General features: G+C 40.5%; 1 protein-coding gene across 4 annotated transcripts in view; it reads right to left on the bottom strand.

Moving 5' to 3' along the window:
- Positions 1–11314, bottom strand: part of SCG5 (secretogranin V) — a 28280-nt gene extending 16966 nt beyond the window's left edge. Inside the window, exons 1-2 of one of the 4 annotated variants that reach the window (XM_021539283.2) lie at positions 11209–11314; positions 9811–10043 (exon numbers count right to left, since the gene is read on the bottom strand). In XM_021539283.2, the coding sequence (XP_021394958.2) occupies positions 9811–10042 (232 nt within the window). In that variant the 5' untranslated portion in view covers position 10043; positions 11209–11314. The other 3 variants (XM_021539285.2, XM_021539286.3, XM_031505000.2) reach the window with 3 other exon arrangements.
- Between the last annotated feature and the right edge of the window lie 1262 nt (positions 11315–12576).

The raw sequence follows: 12576 nt of genomic DNA, 5'->3' as shown, positions 1-12576 counted from the left end.
GCATCTCTGTTATATGGGAATTTCTCTTGTAGCTGACCATGAGACCTGGTACTAAAACCAGAATAGCATTTTCCCCACTCTGAACTTTATTATACCTTTAGTCCATAGCCCACTCAAAGATCATGCTTGTAACACAACAATGCTATGGTGATGAGGTTTAAAAAAAGTATAACATACACTTAATCTAATGGAATTTAATATAATGTCTAATATGCAGCATAAAATACTTATTTTGTCCTGAGTTCCTTCACATGAAGATTGATTACACATATGTACTTAAAAGCATCAGGTTATGATTCTGCTGTAAACTACGGAACCACATAATCAATACGTGTTTGAACATCCCATATACAATGTGGTTCACCACGGGACAATCCATCAGAGAGGAGCCTATCTGTGCCTGCATGTGGTGCAGACCTCTTGGCACCAAAGCTCCATCCATAAAGAAAACAGAGGTACTTAGCAGGCTCCAGTGTGCTATATATACATGTAAGTTTAAACTGACTGCCAAGAATTCCCTTGACTGAGTACAAACCAATCTTTTTATATTAATATAAAGGATTGTTTCCTTTAGGTATAAATATCCAGGATCATTTGAGGGTTTTTCCTTTCTTTCCAAAAGAGCTGCAGACAATAGCACCTGCTCTGGTGCCATAATTTAGCACACTTGAGTGATTTAATAACATCAGCAAAGCTCATTCCTTATAAACTCTGATAAATAGTGCACTCAGCAAAGACTACAATAACAAAAATGAAATGCTATGGATATACAAAATTGGGGTATTAAGTACAGTAACTCTCATTAGTTGTATTAGTTTTGGTATTATAACATTACTGATTTAAAGAAACATATTAGGATTAAATACACCACAGCTACCAAGTCAAAATATTGGGATACAAACATATACAGTCAGCTACAAAAATAGCAGAAGATCAGTTACTGGAACCCCGAGGCAGAGCCTGAAAGAAAAAGACAAGGCAACACAATACCAAGAAACTTTTCATCATTTTCTATCCAAAAGAATCCTGAGAGACACCATTGTTAAATTATTCAAACTTGCACTACCAAAAATCCAGAGTAGTACAGACAATACCCTTGCACTAAAAAGGATGAGCTAGAGAAATCTATGGTTTTTTCCATATCTCCTTACTTACATGAACAGGCCTTTCTGTGTTGCATACTAGCAAAGAAAACACTCCAAAACAATCAGCTCCCTTGCATGCATAGGATTTTTGTGAGCATTTATTATTAGGTATTTCACATTCCTGCAGGATGAACTAGAGGTTTATCTCTTGGGCTAAGATCAGCATTGTCCTAGATAAGCTTTGAATTTCATTTAAAATATATGCATATATGTAGTCATCTAACACTAGTCCTGAACTGTTGCAGGGTGGAAAACAAAAAGAAACAATGCATCTCAGCATTATTATAATTCTGGAAAAGTAGTTTATCAGCTGATTTTAGTTACAGATCCTTGGAATGATGAAAAGTTTAAAGTGCATACATTTCAGCTCATTTTTTTTGTAAGAGCAATACTGTGCCACACATGCAGACAACATAACCACTCCATAAACATAAAGAACAACTAATTTCTTGCAAGTATTGAATATTTCCCTGATCAAACGCATCCAGTGGAAATGCTGTTAGTCCACTGAAGTTTTAGCTGCTGCTACCCATCTATTGGTAGTGCAAAACATAGTGGGAACAAATCTGTGGAGAGCAATCCTCCATGTAAAACAAACAGGCACAGCTGCCCCCAGAAGAGTAAGTTTTAAGAAAGTCAATGAGAATAAATTTTCAAAAGTGAAAAATTTTTGCAGAACATTTAAAGAGAAACAAGAGGACAAATTTGCCTTTCAGTCTCATTGAAATAATCTCCCATGTCACAGTGAAGATAGAGTTTCCTTAATTACAAATTCAGAAAAGAGGTAGTCTGGCCAATCTTAGCATGGAGATATGAAATAGGAAGGACCATGAGTATGTGTTGTGAGTAAATAAATCCCAAATCCCAAGTTAAAGCCCTTTACTTAGTGAGTCATACTAGGTACCTCAGAGTATCCAGACACCTCACAGATTCACAGAGGGATCTTCTCCCTGAGCAAAAATCACATCTCTTATCTCAACCTGTACAAACTCCAACCACACATGAGCTGCAAGGGAAGCCTGGTATAGCTTATCCCATTTGAGAAAATATGTATTAATCAGAGATGTAATATCATACTCCCTACTTAGCAAAATCTTTTGTTTCTCTGGACTATTTGTTCTTATCACTGGGAAAAATCTTCAAGACTGTTTACAGTGTCTCCTAAACACATCAGAGATACATCTTTTTCCTTTCACAGTGACAGCTTCCCATACTATCCTGCACTTTTATCCCCAGTCACCTTGCTGTATCCACATTTGTTGTGTCATTGTCACATTCAAAAGGAACATCTCCCTAGTGGAAGGCAGGTTTGACAGAATTCTTCCCAGTGGTACTATATGTTAAACTGGGACACTGTCCACAAACTTACTTTCTCTTTTATTTTATTATTTGGAGGGCCATCTATCATGTAAACTCTCAAAAAATCCTGAATGCAGAAAATGCATTTACAGTTTCCTTACCCTTTCTAAAATTCCAAAGGCTTTTACTGCCCCAATGCTGTAATTATAATTCTGCTAGCTTAATCCTAGAGAGTCCTACCCTGCTTGCTGAAATTGATTAAGCACAGGAAGAGAGAAGAACTGAAAAAATTATAAATTATCACATTTTGAGATGAGACATTCTGTGTCTATTCCACAGAAGCTGCTAAATAAGAGAATAGGGAAGGAGAAAAAACATAGGAGAAAAAAGAATGGAAAAATGCAAACCTAGCCAACTTCCTTAACCATTCAAGAGCATGCCTCGAGAAACACAAAAACACTACAGCTATATATGCTCAGGCATTCCAGAGTCGGCTTGTCTTCTCCTTAATGACACAAGGTTTCTTAAAACTACAAAGACTAATTTTCTATTTCTCTGCAGAGGGGCAATTTTTTCTAAAGCCTTAAGCCCACACATCACACAATTACTGACTGTCCTTGCTTTCAACAAAGAATTCAGTTGTATCCAATATTTTAATTGCAAACAGTATAAATATTTAAGATATTAAAGGCTCTTATTGTGAAATAGGATCAAAATAATGCTCTCACAATAAATTTATAACAGTAGCTTATATGTCATTATTATTCAAATTGCATACACAACAAAAAAATCCTGCAGCCACTTGCTGACAAAGCAGAAAAAAAAAAGAAAACTCTTGCGCCTGCCTCGGTTGAAGAGTCCTCTAATGGACTATATTACCCTGTCCTTCAGCTGAGCAGTGGCTTTTGCACTTCACCGTGTGAAGAAGCTGACACACAGTGTCACACACAGCACAGGAACACAGACAGGGGCCCCTCTGCCACCTTGCCTTGCAGCCACCACACACCAGCAGAGTGAAAAAACCACAAAACTAAACGAAGCCAGCAAATTGCACCCTCCTGTCACTGCACAGCACAACCTCGCTACTGCCCACGTGTGCAGCACATGGTTCTGGGAAACAGAGCAGCCAAAGGAAAACAGTGACCTCCTTTACCCCATGAGGGATGGGACATTCTTTCAGTCTATAAATGTAAATGTGCCAGTGAAGGACTGTAACACTTTATTCACTGGCACTTGATTCACTTGACACCAGCTGCACAAGAAGTCCAAATGCTCCATCAGTGTCAACAAATTCAGAGAAAAAGACTCCTTTCACTCCTGTCATGTGAAGCCTGAATGCACCAGAAGATCCAGAACATCCATGTTTTTGTCTCTACTGTGCCACTGAACTTCACAAAATTTTCATGTTCATTTCCCCATTCATATTTATTCCATTCAATTTTCCATGCAGATGGCTCCAAGTCCCAGCTGGTTCAACAGCATGTTTAAAACCTTCCCCTGCCTGTCTGACAGCTGCTACAAGGCAGATTTCCCAACTGCCCCAAATGTCCTCCTTGTGAGCATTCCCAGTGTGGAGCTAGAAGGCTCCAGCCTCTGCCTGGTGAGCCAGGTTGGCTCAGAAGTCCAAAAGCAGAGCCTTGCCAGGCAAAGCCACCCCAGTCAAGATGATATCATTCTTTTGCCTTGGGTAAAAGCACTGGCACACAACGAAGATGCACTAGAGTGGGAAGATGAAGAGCCCTGGCAGGTAAGACCAGGCCCAGTGCTACTCTTTGGTGCTGCAAAGGGGGCTCAGATCAGCTAACCTGGTGTACTAAAGCATGCCAAGGGGAAGAACCAGCTTCTGCAGCTGACAGCATTCTTCTTCTCACTCATCCCTGCAGCTGAGCGCACACACCATGGCAAGCACAGGGAGCAGAGCTCTGGAAACCTTTAGAGAGTGCCAGAGATCCTATCACCTGGCACAACACAAAAATCAAGAAGAATAGGAAACTCCTCTTCTCTGGATTTCTAGAATATCTCTTCACAGAACCAAGTAAACGTAAAAGTATTTTCTTCCTGCAAGTTAATTTAAAATTCAGGTGGGAACATGGGAAATGCAGCTGATTTTGAGAAAAGAATGCAGAAAGGTATAAATCCTGGCATGCTCACAGAATCACAGAATATGTAGAGCTGGAAGGGACTCACAGGGATCATCAAGTGCAACTCCTTGCTCTGCCCAGCACCATCCCCAAGAGTCACACCCTGTGCCCAAGCACATTGTTCAGAAGCTTCTGGAACTCTGTCAGTTTTGGGGCTGTGACCACTGCCCTGGGGAGCCTGTTCCAGTGCCCAGCCACCTCCTGAGTGAAGAATCTTTCCCTAATGTCAACGTGTTGACAACCTCAGGCCATTACCCTGAGCCCTGTCACTGCTCACCAGAGAGGAAAAATCAGTGCTGTCCCTCCTCTTCCCCTCATGAGGAAGCTGTGACTGCAATGAGGTCTCCGCTCAGTCTCCACATGAGAGACAAGCAGAGAAAAAAATCTTTAAAAACAAGAGCTCATCATAATTTGGTCTACCTTAACTCATAGACTTTTTAAAATACTTTGGGATCATATTCCAATGGTAGATAGAATTTTATAGATTCATGTAAACTTCTCTATACTTTCTGCCAATAGTAGAAAATACAGTTACTATAAAGCATCAGCATGTACAAAAAAATAATGGTGGCTACAAAACCCGTTGTAATTGATTAATTATCTTTAGGTAGATGACAAGCTACATAATTCTAAATCCCTACAGACCTGCCATCTTTCCTCCCCAAAAACTGCTTGAGATGGGATTAGTTCTCCTTTGGTGGCATCTTTTAAAGATGACTTCATGAATAGCAGCAGTAGTCTGTACCACGTAACAGTGGTTAGTAGGAGGTTTTAAGAGTTGGAGTCACTTTATCTTCTCAGTTCCTCAGCAGAGGTATGTGATGCCTGCACACTCTCCTGCAATCACAAGAGGAGGATGTTTAAAGAAAAGATTTCAAAGCCTCAAATCTAAATAGGTTCCTCAGTCAGATCCACCTGCAAATAACAGATCTAGAGAGAAATGGGGATTAATACTCTCTTCTTCTTTTGTTCTCCATTGACAGAGTTCTCTGACAAGCACCCCTGCATGTTCCCAGCCCTACTGAGAACACAGGAGTAGCACCTGCACCCCTCCTGCAGCTCTGAGGCATCGAGGAAGGGCAGCTCCCAAAGTTCAGTCGTGGCAGAGTTCATAGTGGTAACACCTACTGCCTTTGCTGGATCCTGCCCTTGCTGAAACACATTGAGGTAACCTGGCATGACCTCCATGCAGCAGCAGAAACACCAGCTTGGCTTTCTTACTGCTGCTCATGGCTTATGAATTCATATGGAATCAAGGATATTACAGGCCAAATTTTAAAGATTCTTCCTTAATAAAAATAAATTCACACCACCTTATCATTTTCCTGTCTGTGGAGTTAGAGGTGTAAACATTTTATGTGCAGTTTTTTCCCAGATTTTTGCCATATCACTCAGATAAAGAAAATTCACTGCAAGCCACTGCTGTCATTTGGCACCATCAGTAGCTTTTAAATTCCGAAATCAGCATTCTAATGCACCTCTCTTATGACATGCATCACTGCCTGGTACTCAAATTCTGGATACACTTAACACTACAATTTGTTGAATAAACTAGGTATTTTTAGTCAAATCTATACAAATCTAGATATTTACATATTGTTGTATAAAAAACTGTAGGTTTGCCACTTTCATTTTATCTTAAAAATATGAGATGTGCTTATGAAATTTTGAAATCATATTTTCTGGGCTATGCTACTTAGATAATTAAAACAAAACAAAACAAAACCCCAAAAAAACCCCAACAAACCAAAAACCACAACAACAAACAGATCAGCCTCTCTGGCTGTGGGAGGTCTGCCCCAGGTCAGCCCTGTGCAGCCAGCCCCACATTCTGACACTGCTCCCCATGGATTCTGGCACAGAGCACCCAAACTGCAGCAAAGAGAGTGCAGCCAGCACATTGCTGTGTTTGCTGACACCCAGATATTGTACAATTACTACTTGGAGTCACCCAAGGAAGTCCAAATACATTGGGGTGTAAGCATAGCACTCATTAGCCAGAAAGTGAATGAGTGTGAAGGTCATTTCTGAACTGATTTAATGAGGGAATTCATCAGCAAAAGTTTTTACAACTTTCTAATACAAAGATTTTACTGTTCTTGTAGGAAAAAATACTTGTCTTGCAGGACAGGGGAGCCAGCAAAGTAATACACTTATTTACTAATAAGAAAACCTTTAATTTTCTTATTAGTAAAATGTAAACAAAATAGACACTATTATCATGAATGAGTAATGTACATAATTTTATGGACAGTAGGTTTGCTGTAGAGTATTATTTGTACAAGGACTGTGCTGACAAGCCATTGATTACCAGTTGTTAGTAGACATACTTGCATAATGTTCCAGACTCTCTTGAATTTTATCATCTCAATCTGACAAACAGTAATTACATTTTTCTAAAACAATAAACATACTTATTTCCTTTCAAAATAATCAAATAAACCCCAGCCTGTTTCCAGTAGCTATGAAGAGTCTCTGCAGGAGAATCAATAGCAGGCATGGAATTATACCTGCAAACAATCACAATTTAAGAAGCATCATTTACTGCTGTCACTGAGGTTGACAGAATTATGCCTCTTCTGCAGACTGAAGACTTCAGGCGCTGCGCTGAAGTCTTTACCAACAATTATTTCGTTTGGGTGGTTTTAAGAAATAAAAACAACTAAATCAAACACATACAAACCCCACAAGACACTTTCTGTTGTACTGAATTTATGGTAGGCAATGATATTTACAAAAGGAAAATGGGACTTCCCTTTTCCAATTATGAAGTGGTGTACACCGCGCAAGATGAGCTACTGGTGCCCCCACGTGTTTAAGTGAGGTTTTTACTGTTGTCCTATGCAGGTTATAATAGGCCTGGAATTTACATTATATGCTTATTCCCTTCCACTCCTCAGAAAAAGGAAGACAACTGAAATCCAAACAATAATAAAACAAACAAAAAAACCCATAAACAAACAAAAAACCAAACCACCAAAACCTTAAATAATGGCACAAAATTGTAAGCATGCATGGAAAGAGAAAAAAAGTGTGGTCTCTTACTTCATAAATGCCCAACCTGACAGAAAAATTAACTTCTATGTTTTTTGCAATGTTGAATGCATTTCTTTATTTTATTCTTTTGTTCTCCTTTAACACAGATGCAGCCCCCTTCTTATCTATTGAAAGCTTGAGTATAGCTCAGGAACAATAAGGACAGAAACACAGATACTCATTAAAAATTCCTATTTTGATTTTCTATGTTTTCCAGTCTTTTTATATACTGCTAAGTGATCCCAGTATAGCTTTCTGATAAGATGAATTGACAAGGGAGAGTGAATATTATTAGAGAAATTAGACTAGTTAATACAAGTTTATTACGTTTTGGAATCAGGGGATGTACAGAAAGAGAATCTATTAAGTGGCCAGCAAAAAACAACTGCTCCCAAGACACCCCTTTCAGATAGTAAAAACATTTTCCCTTGACTCTGATCATGCAGGATCTGTTTGGCTCCTGCCACGCTGCTGTGCCGTGCACCATCTGCTCGCTGCAGTACACGAGCACAGGGAATCAGCCAGCAGAGTCCCATTCCGGGGACGTGTTTGTCCTGTTCCACTTCCCTAGTGAAGGAAGAGAGCTCTCGCTGCCTCTGCACCTCCCTGAACTTCACGGTAATTTCCCAGTACATTAAACTTTCTATCAGGCATTTTCTAGACACTACTCCTATTTTAGCAGCCTGATCTGAAGTAACAGTAAATTGACAAATGCAAAGTTAAGGATTAAAAAAAAAAAAAAATCTACGCGTTTATAGATTTTGACATAAGAAAAGGCAGAAATTTCTTTCCATTTATAAGCTTTTTTTAATCCATCAACAATAAAGCTGTATATTTTTTTAAATTTATCAACAGGAAAACTATCCGCTCACTTCAAAAAGAGAGAATATGCTACTAAATATATTTTCTGAAGAGTGTCCTTCTTTTAGTTTTCTTTGGTATAGAATATGTTTGTGACTGCACTTTCTACAGCCGAATCAGCCCTAAACTTTTTCAGGGGGGAAGGGATAGGGTGGGTGTGAAGGTAAGGATGGGAATGATCATGTATAGTTCCTTGCAACACATCCACCCCCTGGTTTTTAGCATTTTAAAGTAAAAATAGAATGATTAACACCAGAAAAAAATTAGAAAGCTGAGATGGAAAATGTGTGTGATCAGGAAATCTGCTTGTGAACTAACACCAATAATATTTTTATTGTGTATTAAATTATTAAGCTCTTATTCATGGAAATAACATGGAAAATGTTATTATAATAATCACTCAAATTTGAAAACATTTCGTTATAATCAGGTTGCTAGAGTAAACTTGTGTATATTATGGCAGCCTAAATTTGTTTCCAGATTCCACAGCCATAAAAATTAATTTTTCCTGACAATATGTTGCTTGCAAGTGTACAAATACAATGGGTGAATTCTTGGCCTTTTGAAAGTCAGTGGTACCTCTGGAGCTGTGGCTCAGCTGAAGATGATGGCAATGACAACTATCAACAGTGCTGCAGGTCTGTGCTGCTGGGGCTATTTCTGACCAAAACCCTTTATTAAGTAAAACAATTTTCTGTAGGAACATACTAAATTTATTAAGGTCTAATTGTCAGAGGGTTGTTTTTATGCTGAGATGCAGCATTTAGTCAAAATGAGAAACAAATGCATCCCAGAGCAGACAGTCACAGTTTACTTAATTATGACAGCGTAGGCATGAAATGAACCCGGTTTTAAAAATGGTCACTGAAACCTGCAGTCTGAAAAGTGGCTGGAAATCAACACTTCTGGCAGCTCAGAATTTCTGATAAATAATAAGCCTTTCACACCCAACTTTACTGTCCATTACTTTCAGGCAAAAAATCCCAATGAAAACAGAAGAGTAGCTCAGAAGAGCAGTTGGTGAATTACCACTTTGCCATTATGGTATTTATGATGAATACCCTGTTTTGCTGTGACACAATAATTCTAAAACCTCTTTCTTCCCTTCTCCCATAGTTTACCTTTCTATTATCATGTTGAATTTTTAAGCACTTGCACACAGAATTAATTATTAGCCAGTGTGAATATGCAATGGAAAGTCCATAGGTGAATACTTAAGAATGTGAAACCTTGTACAGACATTACCTAAAAACATAAAGGCTTATCTTTTCAGAATAAAATGCAAGTTTAAAAAAAATTAATCATAACTCAAAATAGAAATTAACTACCTTCAATGCTCTGTGGACCAACAAGATTCGTAGCCTGGTGTGCTGGATATTCTACCCGGGGCCTGGCAATGCCCAATTGCTCCATAACCCCATGGAGCAGCCTCTGAATATCTGCTTCAGTAACCCTGTCCGGTGTCCGAGGGCTGTGGCTAAAAGCTGAAGCCAATCCAAACGCCAGCAGAAATACCATGTTGCAAAGCAAGGTAGTTATCATAGTGGCAGTCACTTTCATCCTGTCAGAAAAGAAAGATATTTGATTATAAACAATCGTGGCGGGGGGGGGGGGGAAGAAGTCCTATATGTGCAGTGGAAATAACAACTGATCCTACTATTGGACTTCACAGTCTATACTACCACAGGTCCCAGGGGCTGCTGGCACTCCAGCCAGCTGGAAACTGGGTGGGGGGAGCCAGGGAGGGAATAGGGTGGATATGTTCTTCTCTTCTAAAGGAAATATTAAGCAGCAAACTACAATACCAATTTGCTGATTTGCATTTTCCCATAACGTTAATTAACAGTCATTGCAAACAAAGTGAATCCACTTTTTCATCTGACAGAAATACATCATCTACTCCACCATCCTCCATGTTTATTATGCTATTTATAAAGCTCTGGTCTAAAAGCTAAGAATTCTTCATCCAGGAACTGTGTTTTCCTGGATGTGTTTTAGGCAATACTCCTGTATTGCCTAAAAAATCAACAATAAGAGACTGCCGAACAACCTGGATATATTTTGTTTGCACCTTAAAACAAAAGGCTTCCGATGTCATATGCACCATCTTCCCCACCTGAAGCAAATCGGTTTCGTTTGTTTCCTTGAATCCCTCTCACTAAATGGCTGTAGTTTAATTAGGAACACCCCCCAAAACCAACAACAACAAAAAAACCCAAAAAACAACACCATAGCAAGCAAGTACCACTTACTGTCCTTTGATAGGCTGAATTTTAATCAGAATGCTTGTTTTCTTAAAGCTCCTTTCCCTCTCACACCAGAGACTGATTAAAATGCATCACTTCCAGTCCCCTGGATAAACAAAACCCGCCTCGAGTTCCCCTTTTATTCCTTAACACACGCACAGCTCCCTGATTTCTCCACGCCAGCCGTTTAAAGATGCTCCAATGCTCCAGCCTCCGGCGCAAGGCACCTGGAAACGTTTTTGAGGCAAAAATGGCTGAAAACCCCAACGCTGGGAATATTCCCCGCTACGCCTGTGCGCGGTGGCTCCTCCCGCAGCCCTCCCGCTCCATCGCCCTCTGCAGCCTCCGCCCGGAGCCAAAACCTGCTTTTCACAGAGTATCCCCGCCGGCCCCGCACAGCTGGGCTGTAAGCCCTTCCCTTCTCCCGGCCCCGGGCAGCTCGGGAGCGGCACGGAGCCCCCGGGCCGGAGCCCCGCTCACCTCCCGCTCCCAGCGCGGCGCTGCGGGGGCGGCGGCTCCGCGGCCGCGCATCCTCCGCGCGCAGCCGGGGCCGGGAGGAGCTGCCCCGGGCAGCCGCCGCGACCGAGCGCTCCTGCGGGGCTTTGTCCCACACAGACTCTAAACTGAAGGGGTTTGATGCATTAAGAGTGACGGAAATATGTTCCTGGGAGTATCCATCTTCCTGCTGTGATTTCTCTCTCCAGAATAATACGATCAGTGGTTTACTTACAGGATGATAGATAGGTTTACACGGTAGCAACACAGCAACCATCTCCAACGTCTTGCAGGTAAATGGCCCCGGATTAAGCAAATGTAGATACATCATCCAGAGCAGAGGTAATTACTAAAGTGTCTTGATAAATTAAGTCTGTCATCTAACACAGCACTTGGCAAAATAGTAGTTTCTAAAGGTTATTTTTGTATCACATCTTCACTGTTAGTGAGGGGAATGCATGATATCCCAGTTTAGTATAGCTATCCCACAGAAAAACTGAGCTTATACCCCATAAACCACAACAGTCCCATGAACTACACTTGCACATGCAGATTTTTTTTTTTTTTTTTTTGGGGGGGGGGCTGGTCTCTGGTACATTATGCAAGGTATAACTTTAGTTTTTTCTACTACAGGTTTGTCAGGGCCCTACTAAATATCCCCCTAAGAAGCCAAATTTAGATGTTTCAAGACTAGCTTGCATGGATGATCAAAAGTAGCTTACTGCTCCACATAGGATAGACACATTGTTAATATGTACCAAATATTTTGAATGCTAATGCAGCTTTGACAATCACGTCTTAGTCTTCTAAACAAAAATCAGTGTGAAACCTCACTATTACAGGAGTCAGACCTCATTTTCTTCCTGACACTGCCTTTATCTCCTGTCCTATTTCCAGCTCCTACCTCCTTGCATCAGTCATGACAGCTGGAAGCTGTTCTGCTGATCCTTACTTACCTCAGTGAGATGATTCAAAACACGGTGCCCTGGTGCCTGCTCAGCCTATTGAGGGATCTGCTAGTATCAGCTAAAGGCAGAGGATAAGAGCATGCTGCCAAGAGAAGCAGCTTCCTCTCTGGATGGTGGTGAACTGCCTTATTCACCCCTTTACTTCATGAAAATGAAGCTTCCCATTCTTAACCACCCCAGCAAGCAATCTGGTCAAGATCTTCATGTGGCTGGCTGCCTGCCTGGTATGAGATTTTACAGCAGTGTAGCAAGAGTGAGGCAGGAAGTTTCCACAGATGGAGGAGCTGAACCAATTCAACTTGCAAGATGGTGGATACATGGGGAAGGAGACAGGGGAAAGAACTATTTTTTTGACTAACGTATTCTTTTAAGTCAGAAGACTTCT

This window comes from Lonchura striata, chromosome 6 (assembly GCF_046129695.1).
Source record: "Lonchura striata isolate bLonStr1 chromosome 6, bLonStr1.mat, whole genome shotgun sequence".
NCBI lineage: Eukaryota > Metazoa > Chordata > Aves > Passeriformes > Estrildidae > Lonchura > Lonchura striata.
This window is presented reverse-complemented; position numbering and strand designations above follow the sequence as displayed.